We start from the raw sequence: 18,402 nt of genomic DNA on the forward strand, positions 1-18,402 counted from the left end.
TAAATGGCTTGACACTTTGCTAACTGGCTCTCCCTTAGGAACATTCTAGGTTTAATGAAGGAAGGAGCACTATCCACGTCCGAGAGGGGAACCCCCAAAGAGGTCACTTTCTGTTGTCATCCTCAAAAATGAATACTTGAGGCCTGGCGCGATAGCACAGTGGTTAAGGTCCTCGCCTTGCACACCCAGGATCCCATATGGGCGCCGGTTCTAACCCCGGCAGCCCTGCTTCCCATCCAGCTCCCTGCTTGTGGCCTGGGAAAGCAGCCCAAAGCTTTGGGACCCTGCACCCGTGTGGGAGACCCGGAAGAAGCTCCTGGCTTTTGGTTTCGGATTGGCTCAGCTCTGGCCACTGCGGCTGCTTGGGGAGTGAATCATCCAACGGAAGATCTTCCTCTCTGTCTCTCCTCCTCCTCTCTATATATCTGAATTTCCAATAAAAATAAATAAATCTTAAAAAAAAAAAAAAACCCAAATACTTGCTTCTAAGTCACAGCTCGACCACAGAGCCCCAGTGTTCAACCCTTTCCTGTACAGAGAATCCCAAAGCCAGAGGTACCCATCAGACCTTTGCAAAAGTCAAAACAGCCTTGCTGCTACCAGCATGTGCTCACTTCCATAGTGGTCGGTTGGTAAGATCAACCAGTCATCTCTCCTGGGGTCAGCCTTCCATCCATTCTTAAAACAAACACAGCCATGCTGCAAAACTTCAGAAAGAACGTGTGTTCCTGGAATCTGACATTCAGCCCTGCTTATGTTCCTTGGAGTAGTTTTGAGTTTTAACTACATGAACTTCAGAAATCTACTCTGAGGGGAGGAGGGAATATTCTCTCTCTTCTCCTTTATTCATATACTGAATGAGTTGTAAATACAAATTTACAAATTTGAGGACAAACTTACTACTTCAAAGCATGTATGACAAATTGTGTTCTCTGTTAAGGGGCATATGTATATTTATAACATCATTCCCCAGTGCAAAATTATCTACAAAAAAATGGACTTGGTTATGGGGCCTGGGACAACAGCCTAGTGGCTAAAATCCTTGCCTTGCATCTGTTGGGATCCCAAATGCCCACTGCTTCATATCCTGGCAGCTCAACTTCCCATCCAGCTCCCTGCTTGTGGCCTGGGAAAGCAGCCCAAAGCTTTGGGACCCTGCACCTGCATGGGAGACTCGGAAGAAGCTCCTGGCTTTGAATTGGCTCAGCTCTGGCCATTGCACAACTACTTGGGGAATGAACCAGCAAATGAAGATCTTTTTCTCTGTCTCGCCTTCTCTCTGTAAATCTGCCTTTTCAATAATAATTTTTTAAAAAGTCTTCAAAAAACGGAGTTGCTGAATTTTAAGTCCCACCTGCTGCTGACCTTACAGCATAGAACCAGATCTTTTTTGCAAGCCTTTTAGGCCCTACAGGACAAATGTATCCTGTACCTGCTTTACACAATGGCTGGGGAGACTTAAATGATCCCTGGGAAAGAAGAGAGTGAATGACACACGTTTATACACAGTAAGCAGCTGAAATCCCTTGCCCTCCTCGCATTATCCCAACTTATCAGCCTTCAGGATGAGGACAATTCAACCCACTGAGGTTCGTCCTACTCTGACATGAAGCCTGAGCTGGCTCAGGAACAGCCTTGGTGTCCTTGGACCTGTGCCCACTCCACAGTCCACATGCCCTTTCAAACACATAACGTGTATGGGTGCATGTACATGCACGGGTTCTTGCAGGAGGTACAAGGGTCCTGATAATCTCCCCCCATAATATAACAAAACTAAATAAGAGATTTCATGCCTGGAATGAAATGGGCAGGATCCTTCAGCCATATATTTCTTGGCTGAATCTTCAAAGCAACAGTTTTCACTTATAGGTGGCACTGTCCTGAGAACATATGGCAGTATCTAGAGACAGTTTTGGTTGCTACATATTGGGGATTGGGGCTGCCAACTAGCATTCTACAGTACATTGCTGTCCCCAAGAGAAAATTATCCTGGCCAAGATGTTGGGATACACTACGCATCACGAAGCATAAAGAAACAAGTCAGAGCTAAATGCAGGCGTCTTTATCAGAAACTAAAGCTGTTAGTGGAAAAAGAAAACAAGACACATGTATAGGGTGAAAACTGAGCACAAAATCAAGACTTTCAACTGTGTAGAAAACCAACTTTCCCTGAAATCGAGAAGTAGGGTTTCCAACACACACACAACCACTTCCAGTCAAAAACACTGAGCCATGGCCCTCTGCCATGCTGCTAGTTTACTGGAAGTTGCAAGTATTCCTGGAGACAGAGCCCTACAGAAATTTTTCCCTTTGCAGCTGCTATAAATACAAAATCAATTTTCCCACTTGGAGAGATAAGCAAATCAAATCGGTTTTCACACAAAATCAATTATCCACAGGATGCCTTCCATGGCATAGCTTACGTACCAGGGATGTGTGCGCCTCCGTAGGTGATGTTCACATCATAATCCCCTGGAGCGAATGGGATGTACTCAGCACTGCAGCTGCCATCTTTGTTGTCCCTGCAGTTTATCTTCGATTCTGACGGTCCCTCAACAGTTATGCCAAGTCCACCAATTCCTGCTCCTCTGGAAGTGTGAAAAAACAAGTGCAATGTACATAGTCCACGTTTCTCTGCTCACCACCAAAATTCACTTAAAATCTCTCAGTAAAGTATCCCAATTAGCAGACCTAGATGAGTATTAGGACAACACCTCCTACCCAGACAACTTCTAGATAGTATAATATTCTCATATTTCATTCCAATGCATAAAACTGCAAATCTGATTCAATCATATCCTTTATGACCAGTTTAAATACAAATGTTTCAATATTTCATTTACATAGCAAATTCACTATAAATTTCTGCTTTATCAACTGAAGATCTTTGGCTTCACCAGTTGTATAACAGTATTACTGGGGGGGGTTCAGGGATATATTTATAAGACTTGGTGCCTCTCTATAACACAGATCTTTACTGATTTCACATACAATGAAAATAAACCTTTTAAAAAATTGGGAGACTGCTTTTTAAATCAGTTTTTGCTGTGTAAAATAGAGCACTTTTCTAAAAACATTTATGGTATCTAGGGTTATTCCTTTAAGAGACTGAACCTCTGAATTCAGGCCCTTTACCTACCTGGTAACCACAGTGAAGACGTTAGGTTTGTTGGTAAAGGCCTCTTTTAGCCCAGGACCTTGGGCCTGGACTCGAGATGGTTGGCAGCCTTCGGTTACCGCCACTTTGAAGGGACTGTTCGGGACAGGCACATCATCATATGTCACCTCAACCACATGGAGGCCTATTCAGAGCAAAGTACAGAAATGCCAAGTTTACATACCAGTTACCTACTGCTGGGAAAAAACGCACTTCTTCAAGGCTTTACCTAGCATTCAAGTCTGTGAGCTATGCAGACTTTCAAAATAAACAAATAAATACACCTTAAAAAAAAAAACCAGTAATTTTAATTTTTTTTTGAAGAGCAAATTACTTGCGCTTGCCATTCATTTAACAGTCACATAAGCAACTCTACATCCAGAGTCTCTATTTCAAGTTAGTCCTTCTCAAAAAACCCTTGGTTTGGGAAAACTTCACCCAGGTAATAGTCAAAAGACAAACAGAAAGCAGTACAAAGATGGAAAGGTATAGTGCGGGAACAGTCACAGGGGTCATATTATATCTAGTTTATAGGGATATTAAATGCTTTCATTATTTCTTTGTGCTTATCTGATCTTAAATTTCTTCTTAATCCTTAACACTTTAGAAAATAACACATAAACACATTACACAAGTGAGCTCCATGCCGTGATCATAACCTGTTCAGGTGACGCAGAGGCCAAACTCCTGCCTACCAATCACACAATGAGACAAGCAAGCCTAGGGTCCAACTGGAAGGTGAACTACTGGGCAAAAAGCCGTCGTATTTCCCTGTAACAGTGCACCTGGGACAGGGGTCAACAGCAGCCGCCTGGAAGAACTGGCTAAGTATAGCTCGGAATAAGGGTCAGGTTCAAGCGCTGGGTGACTCACCTTTCTCAAAAGGTGTATACTCCACCTGGTAGGTCCCGTCAGCATTATCAGTGACGAAGCATTCAGTAGAGGCCCCAGAGGGGTTGACAATGTGGGCCTTGATGTGGTCACCACCTACTTGGGTCAGGGGCCGCGAGTCCACAGTGAAGTCAGTGGTGGCTTCTCGAAATACATCTGCAGGTTGACCACAAAGGATTAAGAATATTGCCAATACCTGGCACCCAGAACCAAATTCCTGCCCACTTCAGAACATAGCAAGGCCAATTTCAGTGACAGTGAACAACTGGTCTGACACTCACAATCCAGAAATATTCACTTTACTGCCTAAATAGCCCCTATCAAGCAGTCTTGGCCAAATGACTTCACATCCAGTGACACCCAGGACAGGCTAAACAATGAGGAGAGGGCCCAGGGCGATAGCCTAGCAGCTAAAATCCTCGCCTTGCAATGCCTGGGATCCCATGTAGGTGCTGCATTGTGTCCCGCTGCTCCACTTCCCATCCAGCTCCCTACTTATGGCCTGGGGAAGCAGTCGAGGATGGCCCAAACTCTTGGGATGTTGCACCCACATGGGAGGCCTGATACAAGGTCTTAGATCCTGGCTTCAGATCAGTTCAGCTCCAGCTGCTGTGGCCACTTGGGGAGTGAACCAGCAAATGTAAGACCTTTGTCTCTGTCTCTCCTTCTCTCTGTAGATATGCCTTTTCAATAAAAATAAATAAATCTTATTTTAAAAAAAAAGAGAGAAGAAATTCGCTTTTGCTCTGTAGTATGCATGGAGCTAGCCAGCAACATATCTGAAGCCCTTTTGGTGTTAAGGGCTGTGAAGGATATTGAGTTTGCCCACACAAGTTGATATGCTCGGCTTTGCAATAAATACCAGGAGATCCACTAAAAAGCTGACTGAGCAATGGGAACACAGCCTCTAGATATGCACAGCGCTGGCCGCCACTCTCTGGAGCATAGACCCAAGAGGCCCATTGCTGGCCAAGTCTGGAGTTGTGCCCCCACTTCTCCACTCTGAGGTTCCATTCTCACTTATTCCCTCTTTAATGAAACCTACCTTTTCCTTCTATTCCAGGCCCGAAGACTTTGACCCTGCTGGTGTCCACAGTGGGCTCCACTTTGACCCGGGCCGGAAAATGCGGCACCAGCTCACCACCATACTTCATGGTCAGCGTGTACATGCCAGCAGTCAGGGGCATGTAGGTCACCACGTAGGTGCCATCTTTATTGTTCTGAATAGAGACTTCAGCTCTGGACCCTGAGTCTGAGACGGCTTCCAGGCCCAGGCTTCCGGGTCCTGCTTCCGAACAGTCGACACTAAGCAGTGCAGCTTCACCCACTTTCCCATGCTCGAGACCCGGTCCTGATGCCACAACCTTAGAGGGGTCAAATGGCATCTCAATGTCAGCTTTGAAGGGTGAACCAGGAATGTGGACTTCTTCAAAGAGAATGTTGACAAAGTATTCTCCAGGTTTTGTGGGAAGGTATGACACGGAGCAGGTTCCATCGCCGTTGTCCGAGCATTCAATTTTGGCCTCACATGGACCTTCCACAGTTAGGCCCAAACCGCCAGTGCCAGCTCCTTTGGTGTCAATGGTGAACTCAGCAGGTCTGCCCACCAGACCACCTTTAAGGCCAGAACCGTGGGCCTTTACCTTTTGGGACAAAGCATAAAAATTAAGATTCCACGTCATGTGGCCAAGGCCATCAGCAAGAAGAGCAGTTCAATGAAATTGTCCTTCTCCCTGGGGACCCAACCTGGAACATATACCTGCATCTACCTGCCTATCTATATTAGAGCCAATAGCAAGGTACTTCAAAAAATCTGTAGAAAACACATATTATGGAAAAACAAAGCATGGATGGCAAGTAAGATTTCTGAACGAAAATACACTTTTTATTCCAATGTTCAAGAACTGTTGTGACGTACCTGCATACATTGAATAGTACAAATAGCTAAGAACCCAATTACAAACCAGAAGGCAGAGACAGGCGTAGGGTTCAGCAGACAGAAAAAAGACAGAAGCCCCAGATGCTCCTCTCCCCTGTCATGTGCTGCTCCTCCGAAAAAGGGCCTGAATTTGAACATCCGGCCAATAAGCACATGTGGGTTTTTCCTAGCCTGGAGTCTCATGGAAGGGATTCCACAGACCTTGCTGGGGCTTTGGCTGCTATACCTCATTCAACAAATTCTGTGCAGTGAAAAACTGAACTGGGGAAGGGCATTAGGCATCATTTCATTGTTAAGATGTTGCTGGTGACACCCACGTTCCATATTGGCACGTACAGCTCATGCCTTGGCTCTGTCACTTCTCATCCTGCTTCCTGCTAATGTGCACCCTGGGTGGCAGCAGGTGTCGGCGAAAGTACTGGGGTTCACACCACCCACAGAAACCCACTTGGCTTCAGCCTGTACTAGGCCAGGTTGTTGCAGGCATCAGGGAAATGAACCAGTAGATGGGCAATGTGTGTCTGTTTCTCTCTGCCTTTCAAACAAAAGTAAAAGTGATTAATTAAACACACAAAACTAAACAGGGAAGGTCTGGCCATGGTGTTGAAATATTGTTCAGGACACCTGCATGCCACATCAGAGAGCCTGGAATCAACTTCTGTCTCCATTTCTGATCCAGCTTCCTGCTGAGGCACTGGGAGGCACTGGACTATGGTCCAAGTATTTAGTTCCTGTCATTCACCTGGGATGTTCCTGACTTTTGCCTAGCAGAGCCATAACTACTGTAGGCACCTGGGAAGTAAGGCTGCAGATGGAAGATTACTCTGACTCTTTAACACCACCCTTTTAAATAAGTAACCAAGAACAGGGAGAAGGGATGAGATTTTCAGCTCTATTTCAACAATTAGAGCAATTGTCTAACATCCATGGCATCCAGTCCACCAGAAACAAATCAAATCCCTTGAGTTACAAAGAAACTCTAACAAGACCAGATATGTTCATGTTGTTTCAGTAGGGTAAGCTTAGCTGGGGCTCCAGACACTAGCCTGCAGCTTCAGATTTGCTGTCTGGCCTCAGACTTACAGCTGGCTTTGTAGTGAACACCATTACTACAGGAACAAATGAAGGAAAAGGACTCTAAAACATGGAGGTAGGAAGTTCCACACCGAAGTCTTGCAGAAAGAGCACAGCTAAGGGCAGGGGCGGGTTCCATCTGACCAGGGGTCCCTTCACCCACTACTGTAGAAGAATGATCATCATCCATACAAAGGGATCCATACAAAGGGATTTTCCAAAGGCTCTCGACAGACAAGAAAGAGATGACAGTGCACACATTCACAACAACCAGTCTCATTCTTAAACAACAACACAAGCTGACCTTGGTTGGATCAGGCGGCAGTGAGGCTTCCATCGTGTATGGGCTCCCAGGCACAGGGTGTCCATCGTAGGTCACATCGATGGCATACAAGCCCTCCTCCCGAGGGATAAACTTGGCAGTGTTGCTTTCCCGGCCAGTCACAGGGGCCACGAGGCATTGTACAACCTTACGTGAGGGGCTCAGGATGGTAACATCCAGCTTTCCCTGGCCTCCTGCACCCCTGGTGTCAATGGCAAACTCCTGATCCTGCCCAACTTCGACCCCTAGAAAAGGGAAACAAGCCAGAGTGAGGAGTAGACCATGTTCAGTTGCAAGAATGGCCATGAGTAGGGCAAGGTGGGTCCTCAGATGTTGGGATTTAGCCTCTCAAGAAACACCACTCTATCACTACAAAGCAGGTACAGAAGAAAAGAAGTAAAACTGAACCAGGATGCACAACACTTGCATCTCGGTAACGGAGGTGCAGGCACAGTCATGAACGCACGATGATGACTGCAATGAGATTGCTGACATCTTTGCATGACAAACACACACAGCACATCGTCTCCTGTGACATCCTCCACCGATGGTGGCACAAATGAGACTCAGCGAGGGTGAGTGAACTGCCCAGAGGAACATGTCCAGCAACCGTGGAACTGGGATTCAAACCTAAAGAGACTACAATGATCTGTGTGGCTGACCAGCAGTTACAACCTAACTGTCCTCTTTTCCATACTTTAGATGTTCATCATACATCAAAACACCTACCTAAGTCAACACTGCATTTATTAATTCTTTACAAGAAGTAATTTCCACAGCCATCCATCCTCTGAACTCCACTCCCAAGAAGGACAAAGTCAGGACACTGTGGTCAGTTCCAAGAACCAGTTGTAGTGTGATAGTTTGTGAAGATCTTTGCCAAGCCGTGCCATAGGCAGCTCAAATGCTGTATGTGACTTTCACAGACACAAAAACCCCAAGAACTCAGGGTTCTCTAAACAACCCAGAGAAATCTTGTCTCTGGGGCATTCCAGGATCTGCCGAGATCAACATTGCCAAACTATAGGCACAGAGGGCCTCAGAGTTCCACGTCAATAAGGCAAAAAGGCTTTTTCTAATTGGCACTGGGCTTCTCCTGTTCTGGAGGTGAATATACTGGGGACTTCGGGAAAAGCACGAAAGGGCACACATGAGAGAGCCAGGGCATGACCATTTGTTTGACAGCCGCCACCACCAGCCACTTGCTTTGTAACCTCTCATGCTGGGAGCTGTCCTCACTCCCAACTTGGGGATTATGGTCACTGGCAAAGGGAGTGACAAGTCTAAGGCACGCCTAAGACCTGGGGAAACACGAGCTCACAGGCCTTCCCTGGATGGAGTGGACCCTTGTCATGATAAGTTGGTGGCCCTAAAACCAGATGAACAAATACCACTAAGGGTCATCCACGATGGACCCACCTAGGAGTTAACACCAATGAGGGAGATGTAGATGAAAATGACTGCCTTGAGACATAGCAGATTTCAAAGGCCAATGAATGCGCACAGCAGAGTAACCTTAACACACAGCAAACAATGGCAGAACCCTTTCGCTGGCAGATATAATTCCTACGTGCTGTCCTCTGACTTCTTAGCTCACTGAATTCTCAGAGTATTTCTATGTACTCAAATTCTTGACAACCACTTCCCCCTTCACTGTACAAATGAGAAAAGCAAGGATTGATGGAACTCAGTGGACAGCAAGGTCAAAGATCTATTTCACAGCCTGGCCAGCTGCAAAGCCTCAAGTTAAATTGGCTTCTCCATGAATTCCGCCTCTGGAAGAAAATGTCACTGGCAGGCAGTCTGCAGGTCGTCAAAGACCCACCCTCCCAGCATACTGACACTTACTGTTTTCCAGCCCGTGAATTTTGATCTTGCTCAGATCCAGTGGGGCAGCAACACCCACAGTGAAGGGGCTCTTCGGAATGGGATCGCCACCGTAAGTTACCAGCACCTGCATGCTGCCCTGCAACAAACAAGACAGGAAACTGAGTGGTACCAGCATACTGCTGGATGTGTCCAGCTGCACCCCAGCCTCTTTGTGTTCCCAAGAGACCCAGCGGATGCAACTCTAATGCCTTTAAAAAGCATGTCAGGTCTGCTTCCTCATGCTTTTGGCCACATGGCAAGAACAGTATTGAAATAAAACTGACAGCAGCTTAGAGTTGACAGCACAATACATTTTGCTTCACACCAGTAGTATGTTATCTGCTTTTTACATACTTCCTCCAATCAGCTTCAAGAGTCCCAAGTGATAGTTCCTATTGTTATAGCCATTTTTTCCAAGAAATGTCTCAGAGAAGCGGAGAAATATGCCTATCCCAACCCCCAGAACAGTCACACACTTGAAGTGAGAAATAGGCTTTATTCCCACAGCACCCAAACTCATGTCCTTGAAGCTCTTCCTTGAAACCCATGTGCAGTGCAGCCTGGTCTTCTAATCAAACAATCATTTCTACATCCTAGGAATCCCTTGCTGGGGACTGAACTGCAAGGGCTGTTTGCAGTTCACCTGGAGCTGTTCCTACATTAATCTACACAATATCTAAACCACTGTTATTAGGTGCAGAAAAGTCACAGGGTTGGCACGGTGGTGTAGTGTGCTATCTTCCTCCTGCAGTGCTTGCAATCCACTTCCTGATCTAGCTCCCTGCTTAGGGCTTGGAAAGCATCAGAAGATGGTTAGAGTCCTTGGGACCCTACACCCACGTGGGAGACCCAGAATAAGTTCCTAGCTCTTGTCTTCGGATCAGCTCAGCTCTAGCTATTGCAGTCATTTAGGAAGTGAACCAGATGGTAGAAGATATATCTGTCTTGCTCTCTCTCCTTTTCTGTAATTCTGATTTGCAAATTAAAAAAAATTTAAGATTTATTTATTTTTATTGTAAAGTAGATATACAGAGAGGGGGAGGAGAGACAGAGAGGAAGATCTTCCATCCGATGATTTACTCCCCAAGTGGCTGCAACGGCAAGAACTGAGCCAATCCAGAGCCGGGAGCCAGAAGCCTCTTCTGGGTCTCCCATGCAGGTACTGGGTCTCAAAGCTTTGGACCGTCTTCAGCTGCTTTCCTAGGCCACAAGCAGGGAGCTGGATGGGAAGTAGAGCTGCCAGGATTAGAACTGGTGCCCATATGGGATCCTGGGTATGCAAGGCAAGGACTTAGGCCACGAGGCTACCGCACTGGGCCCTAAAAATCTTAAAAAAGAAAACGCAAAGAAAAGTCACAGGGGAGCAGGCCAACTGTGCCCAAGGGGTTGCCTGCATCCTTGTGGTGCCCAGGTAGCATTACTGTTTGTACTGCAGTGTTCCTGGTCATCTGGCTGCTGGTTTCCTCATGCAGCCAAGTCCCATCCCTCCAAAGCAAGATGCCATGAACAACCCTCGCTGTCCAGGGTTGTCTCAGAAGATCAATGGTTCAGGAAAGCACACAGTAAGAGAGTATGGGAGGGAGCAGGGAGTGAGGGATGAGTTTCCCCAGGAATCCAGCAGGCTTGCCAAACTCACAATCTGCAGCGAGCTATGGCGGTCAAGTGCCAAAAGGGTGCATCTCTGGGCCTGTGTACATTTTCTCACATTCTTTTGGTAATAACAAAGAGGAAAAAGCCAAGAAAATAAATTGGTTGCATCAACAAAGGGAGAAAGAGCTATTTTCCAGGACTGTTTTGTTTTGGTACTGCCCACACAAACAACTGGGCCTTCCCAGCCCTAAAATGCACAGAGGTCAAAGCCAGCAGAGCTGGACATTGGCCAAGGGGCAGAGAGGTCTCCTCTGTGTCATGTTTATGCCTGACCTGAGCCGTACCATTCCCAATGTGCCAACTGTCTGATCTGTCCTTGAGCCCCTAACTCCTGGAGGAGCAGTGAGGTAGGCCTGACGGCTGAGCCAAGGCCCTGTGCGCCCTGGCCACTTCTGAGAAGTGCTCGAGGAGAGAAGGAACATTCTCATTCAGTTAAACCCACTCATCCCATAAAATAAAGAATGTTCCCTCTGCCAGTTATAAAAACAACACAAGAACTCAGATAGGAAATAACTGCATTTTAAAAACACGCAACAAAGAGGGGGAAAAATGTCAGGATTTACACCTCCAATGCTGACTGCATTTTAAACTTCCCCAGAGACCCACAGTTAAGGAAAGGACTGTTCATATCCCCACAGGGTGGTGGAGGGAGGGGTGTAGGGGCAGTGAGCCCCCAAACATTCCCCCTGCAGAACAATTTCATGCTCCTTTACCTCCACTAAGGCCCAAGTCACCTTCCTCAAACCACATAGTTGAGACACTGATGCCTCAGCTTTGGGAGCACATGGCCATCAAGACCGCCTCCAGTGAGGGTGTCCCAAAGGTGCTAGAGTAGCTTCATGCAGCATTCAAATCATAGTGCTCTTGTCCTAGTCGCTACTACTACCTTCTCAAATGCAAAATTCTGGGGAAACACTCCCATTTCTGTAAACTCTCAAGGCTTTGTCTAATCTCTGGGAGGGTCCTCAAGCCACAACAAACAAGTCCACTCTGCTGGCATTGCAGTGTAATGGGTTAAGCCTCTTTCTGTGATGCCAACATACCATATGGACGGAAGACGTTTCTTTCTGTCTCTCCTTTTCTTTGTAAATCTGCCTTTCTAATAAAAATAAATACATCTTAAGGAAAAAAATCTTGAAAGAAGCAAACTCTGATCATGACCACTGTGTCCTCCTGCCATCACTTGTCCCCTCTCGACAGGCCAGTACCAGCACGTTGTCACTCAGCAACCCTGCAGGTAGGGCAGCAGTCCTGCAGGATTCAGGGAGCAAAGCTGGCCGTCCAGGTCCTGGGTCCCCAGGCAGGTGGAGCTGTGGAGCCTCACGTGGCACAATCTGCATTCTGAGGTGGAAGTGCCCCACCAAGCCAGGCACTTCTGTGCCTACACACACAGACACCAAGCAGCTGCCTTTCTGGAACCTTGTAGCCAGTTATTCTCTAAAACCATCTGGAGAAGGTGCTCTCTGCTCCACTACACCAGGATACAGCTGTCGGGGCTGACCCAGGCCTCTCTTAACCACATCCAAGAGCACACAGCTCAACAGGTTTGCTTTATTACTCTCACTGTGAATTCCCAGCTGCTCCTCAGGAAAGAGTTCAAAGCAGGAGGAAGTGGAGGAGGAGAAGGTGCCAGCCCCACTCTTCCTTCCTTGCAAGCTCTGAGGCCGGCTCCCTCTGCTATCACAGTGCTGGTGGCCTCCTTCCAAGGCACTAATCCACACCAAGCACCTGGAGCTTCAGGCCCTGTGCTCGGGGCTGGGACTGGGAAAGACACATACAGGACATGATATCCTATTCCCACGGAGCCCACGGAGCAGCAGAGATGTTGTAGATTTTCTCTGCCAGACAGAAAATGACCCTAGTAAACCTCAGTCTTAACTCAAAACCAGGACCCAAGAGGCACCGCGAATCACTAATGCTAACAGTGTTTGCTGCCAGGCATTCACCAGGCTCTTCCTCAGACCTACAATTGGCAGCATTTGGTTATAGAACTCCAAATGCTTATGAAGCTGGCCCACAACTTTCCAACAGCAGTTCTCACCAAACTGGATGAACCTGACTGTGGGGGAGATTCTGATATGAAGAGGTTTCTACTCTAATATTACATCCAATGTCACAAAGCCAGCCCAGGACTCTGACTTCCACATTGATGGGTAGCTTGGACCATCCTAAACAAAAGTACTGCCAGGGCCAGCATGATAGCCTAGTGGCTAACGTCCTCACCTTGCACATGCTGGAATCCCATATAGATGCCAGTTCGTGTTCTGACTGCTGTATTTCCCATATAGCTCCCTGCTTATGGCCTGGGAAAGTGTCAAGGACAGCCCAAAGCCTTGCAACTCTGCACCCCTGTGGAAGACCTGGAGTAGGTTCCTGGCTCTTGGCTTCAGATCAGCTATTGCGGCCACTTGGGGAGTATATCAGCAGACGGATATCTTTCTTTCTATATTTCCTTCTCTTTTAAATCTGACTTTCCAAAAAAAAATAAGTAAATCTTTCAATGAAGAAAAACAAAAGTACTGCCAACCATGCAAGGTATGAACCCAATTCTGTCCCTGTTGTGATGTCTGCAATTCACATCCTAACTGCCCACCCAGAACATCAACAAGTACACACAGCGAAAGCAAAGTCATAGAATGTTCATGCAAGAATCTGTGTGACTCTAGGATTGTGGCCATGTACCACGAGTATGGCTTTTGGATGCCTTCGACAAATGGGGAGAAGTGGCAACAAAGATGATGTAAGCCCAGTAATGAGGTGCCCATCTGCCTGGGGACTAACAGCAAGACAATACTTACCTGCTCACCAGGGAGCAGCCTGAGGAGGAAGGGAAATTGTATCTACAAAAGCCTAATAAGAAATTCTGCATCAACATAAAAAACAAAATCACAGAAAGAAGCAAGTCTGGGGATAAAAAGCTCCACTTATACCACAGAAGAAAACAGGAACCACCCACAAAATGAAAAGGCAACCCACACAGCGTGCAAATTCATTTGCTAACCAGGTCTCTGATATGGGATTAAAGTGCAAAGGATCCAGTAAACTTATACACTTTGCACACTCCTAGTCAAAGCAGCTGTCTTCACAACAAAGAGGGAAGCAACCCAAGTGTTTAAGGCCAATGGTGGTGATGACAGTGTAATGATATGAATGCACTCAACACTTGAAAATAGATAAGATAGGGGCAGGGTTACGGTGCAGTGGGTTCAGCTTGGCTTGTGATACCAGCACCCCGCATCAGATCTCAGGTTAAAGTCCTGGCTGCTCTGCTTCCAATCCAGCTCGTTTACTATGTGCCTGGGAAGTGGTGCACTAGCAGTGGATGACAGCTCCTGTGCCTGGGACTATGCCATCGACATGCCAGACCCAGATGGATTTCCTGGCTCCTAGTTGTGTCTGGCCCAGGACTGGCATGGGGGGCAACTGGTGTGTGAACCAGCAAATGGAAGAATTCTCTTTTTCTGTCACCCACCAATTACACTCTGACTCCCCATTCCAAATCTATAAACATTTTTTAAAAAATGGGCACAATTAGGCCTGGAGTGGTATCCTACTGGTTAAAGTCCTCGCCTTGAATGCGCTGAGATCCCATATGGGCGATGGTTCTAATCCCGGCAGCCCCATTTCCCATACAGCTCCCTGCTTGTGGCCTGGGAAAGCAGTTGAGGATGGCCCAAAGCCTTGGGACCCTGTGCCCACATGGGAGACCCAGAAGAAGCTCCTGGCTCCTGGCTTTGGGTCCGCTCAGCTCTGGCCGTTTGCGGCCACTTGGGAAAAGAATAAGCTGATGAAAGATCTTTCTCTCTGTCTCTCCTTCTCTCTGTTTATCTGCCTTACCAATCAAAATAAAGGAGACCTGGAAGAGGCTCTGGGCTTTTGGCTTCGGATTGGTGAAGTTTCAACCATTTTGGCCGTTTAGGGAGTGAACCAACAGATGGAAGATCTTCCTCTCTGTCTCTCCTCGTCTCTGTATATCTGACTTTCCAATAAAAGTAAAATAAATCTTAAATAAATAAATAAATAAATAAATCTTTTAAAAAGGGGAAGCACAATTGTAAATTCTGTGTTATACCTATTTCCAATTTAAACCTGTGAGGACTAAAAAAGGCATAAGAGGAAGCAAGTCTGATGATTAAGAGGTCATACTTGCAGTGATGCATGCAGGATTCCCACTCAGTGAATCCTGTCTGCTGCCAGGGAAGTTCTTAAAGAAATGATTTGATCTCCAAGGATATGCATGCTTGAAAGCCAAGGAGACATCTCTACGATACTCCAGCCTGCTCACTGTACCCTTGACCCCTGCCATGGGCTAGCTGGTCTCTCATGGAGACAGCGTGGCTAGCATCCTAAACCGTGTGTCTATGGGAAGTATCGTCCTAATTGTCCCACAAGGGGCATTTCCCACTCCCTGGAACGCTGCCCTCTGAAAGCATCTTTGAGGCTCAGTACAGCTGTTGAGAGCAGCAAAGCTTAGGAGAATACAGCCTTTTACACTGGCACATGTCTGCTCGCCAGAGCCTGGAGGTGCGAACACGAGGGAAAACAAAATCTTACACAAACATAATGGGTGCCGAGTTTCAGCTCTATGAGATGAAAAGAGCTACAGAGTGAACTGAGGGACTGCGCCTGGGGACACACTTCAACATGGCACCGATGTGTATTTCATCACAATAAAAACAATAATAAATTTTGGGGGAAAAAAAGTTAACCAAATAAACACGGGCTTGGATAGAGAGGGTACATTGTTCAGGCCTTGCCTGATGAAAATACTCTCAGTCAGCCAGCCTGGACCACAGGCTCTGTCTGCATTTCTGCATTCCAAAAAGAGGAGCGATTTGTTGCCATCAACTGGGCTGTGGGCCTTGGGGACTGGGAAAACTTGGCTCTGAGAGAAAAGACCCTGCTGTAACACCTCGTAAAGAGGGGAAACCAAGGGGGGGGGTAGGCAAGAAAAACACAGTAACACAGGCGTGGCAGTTCTTGGGCAGTGAGTAATTAATCAAGGACTTACAGGCAGCTGGTATGGATGGGAGTGAGGCAGGGAGGGAGGAAATGGGAGGCAAAGAGGGAGGGAAGAGAGAGAAGGTGTATCAGAGGAAGGTAGGTAGGGGCCGAGCTAAAGGCTGCTGTCCATGACACCACCATCCCATATGAGCGCCAGTTCAATTCCTGACGGCTCCACTTCAGATCGAGTTCCCTGTTAATGTTTTTGAAAAACCAACAGGTGATGGTGCAGGTGGCTTCCATGTGGGACCCCTGGTTGGTGATCCAGGCTCCTGGCTTCTGCCTGGTCCAGCCCCGACCACTATGGCTATTTATTTGTAGAATGAACTAGTAGAGGAAGACTCTTTCTCTATCACGCTGCCTTTCAAATAAACTTTTCTTTTTGAAAAAACAAACAAACAAACAAAAAAACATAAAAGCAAGGTAGAGGTTAGGTCCTAAATCTCAGGAAGTCAGCATTTCCCTGAAAGCAGCCTCAGTGGAGACAGAGATGGAAGGTTAGCTATGGACATGTTTCTGAGGATCCTGCAACCTTGCTGGCAGAATCCAGTTGGCTTGCCAATGACATTCAGTAGGAAAGTAGGGTAGGAGAAGGGGTCGAGGGGACAGCACCTGCTACAATAGCCATGGCTATTCAGTGCACATTGCCACCGCACTGCAAGGGGCCTGGCTGGTAACCCACAGAGGCACAGGTACCAGGGACCCTACCTGCTGTATGGGTGTATACTTGACCGTGTGAGAGTAATCGTAATTGTCAATGATATCCAGATCCTTCACCGCGTCGCCAGGGAGGGGGCTGCTGAACTGTACATCAAGTGGGGCCTTGCCGGCACCCTTGGTATAGACGGTGAAGTGGGTTGGTTTCCCATTTTCCACACCTGGAAGGACATACCCGTAGTGAGGAGACAGGTCAGCTGAGTGGTTTCACTTTTCAGAACCAGTCTGGCAAGTTCACTCCTCAGAGTCAGGGAAGGGAGCACAGGGGCAAAAAAGTGGCATTCACACAACAGGTGGAGGTAAGTAGCCTCCAGGTCTCAGCCCAACACGCCCAGAGCCACTGGCCTTGCAACTGGCCCAAACCAGCCTCGCCCCTACCCTCTTACCTGCTTTGCTGAGCCCTGGGCCTTCTGCCTTCACTTTGCTGGCATCATGAGAAGGATCAACTTTGACCCTGAAAGGGCTGGCGGGAATTTCCTGTAGGAGAGACACCATCTCTGAAGGAAAGCTCCCTGGAGCCACTGCCAGAGCTCAGCCTTGTGCCCCATCCCCCAGGGGAGCTGTGGCATGTCTACGTTGCTGGAGACAAATGCCCAAGCCTTTAGTTCAAGGTCGTACACCCTCACAACAGGCAAGGGCTTCCTCCAGCCACTTGCTACAGTCTGGACCCCCAATCTTCACAAGTCAAACTGAAAACAGGGAACTTTTGACACCCTGAATTTGGGTACTTAGCAGTAAGGAAGCACTAGCAAGGATAAAACCCAAAATAGCAACAATAGATGGGGTAAAAGGGAAGGAATATTCTCCAGGGACAGACTTCGGGGAATACAAGGAAGTAATCAAAACAGAATGATTAAAAAAAAAAAAAAAAACAACAACAACCAGAATGATTGCAACTCTTCAGAAAGAATGCTATTGGAGGAAAGGCAGGAGAGGGTACTTGGATGGCATTAATTCAGGACCACAACTCTCTGGCACTCAATGTACCATGAGGTCGCTCCATCCATGTAAGGTTAAAATAAATTACCAGCACCCTGCTATAGGCCACTTTTCACCCCAGCTTCTCACACACCTGAAACTTCAAACTACTTCTCACTCTAGAAGCTTGAAGGTGGAGGCCAAAGTCCTTGCTCTAAGCAGGTCAAAGTAGACTAGCTGTTAATCACATTTCAGCCCAGACTCGATGAGTGCTTGTAACAGCCCAGTCTTCTTAAAGAACTGTGCTTTAAATCACTGACTACCACCGCCTGCCTTCTGTTACAGAAAGTGGTAAAAGTGCTTCCCTGGTTGGCTTTAAAGGCCCAGAGACAAAATTATTCAGTTAAGTTCCCACTGCTGAAAAAAACCACAAAGGAAATATACACAAGTGGCTGGGAGGAACCCAGCCCATTCCCCCTGCCTCCTCCCCTTCGAGGTCCCAACACACACCTGAGATGCAAAGAGAACTTTGATTGTGTATCGCCCAGCAGCTGGAGGCACATATTTGACAGTAAATGTGTCGTTGGCATTGTGAATAATGTCAAAATCCACATCTTCCTCATCCTCACTTAACACCCGGGCATCACATTTAATGCCAACACTGACATCACCTAGAACAGACCAGCTCATTAGGAATAGGTTACAAGACACAGCACGTTCTGTGCAACCACTTCTTGCTCAGGTTGCCACCCCAGGGAAGCAAGTGGGAGGTTTCCAATGAAGAACCTGAAGAGAGTAATGAGAGAGTGAGGGTTTTGACAAAGGAATCCCCGGGGAACTGACCATAGAGGCTCATGGGTG

General features: G+C 47.1%; 1 protein-coding gene across 4 annotated transcripts in view; it reads right to left on the minus strand.

Annotated features, from left to right (window-relative positions):
- FLNB (filamin B) overlaps nt 1–18,402 on the minus strand; it is a 134,952-nt gene that overhangs the window by 34,765 nt on the left and 81,785 nt on the right. For all 4 annotated transcript variants that reach the window (XM_058679088.1, XM_004581568.4, XM_004581569.4 and 1 more), the window contains 9 exons: nt 18,052–18,212; nt 17,010–17,100; nt 16,615–16,784; nt 9,232–9,349; nt 7,366–7,628; nt 5,094–5,691; nt 4,031–4,204; nt 3,140–3,302; nt 2,428–2,588 (listed from right to left, as the gene is read on the minus strand). In XM_058679088.1, the coding sequence (XP_058535071.1) occupies nt 2,428–2,588; nt 3,140–3,302; nt 4,031–4,204; nt 5,094–5,691; nt 7,366–7,628; nt 9,232–9,349; nt 16,615–16,784; nt 17,010–17,100; nt 18,052–18,212 (1,899 nt within the window). The remainder of the gene's footprint in view (nt 1–2,427; nt 2,589–3,139; nt 3,303–4,030; nt 4,205–5,093; nt 5,692–7,365; nt 7,629–9,231; nt 9,350–16,614; nt 16,785–17,009; nt 17,101–18,051; nt 18,213–18,402) is intronic.

This window comes from Ochotona princeps, chromosome 21, assembly GCF_030435755.1.
Source record: "Ochotona princeps isolate mOchPri1 chromosome 21, mOchPri1.hap1, whole genome shotgun sequence".
NCBI classification, from domain to species: Eukaryota; Metazoa; Chordata; class Mammalia; order Lagomorpha; family Ochotonidae; genus Ochotona; species Ochotona princeps.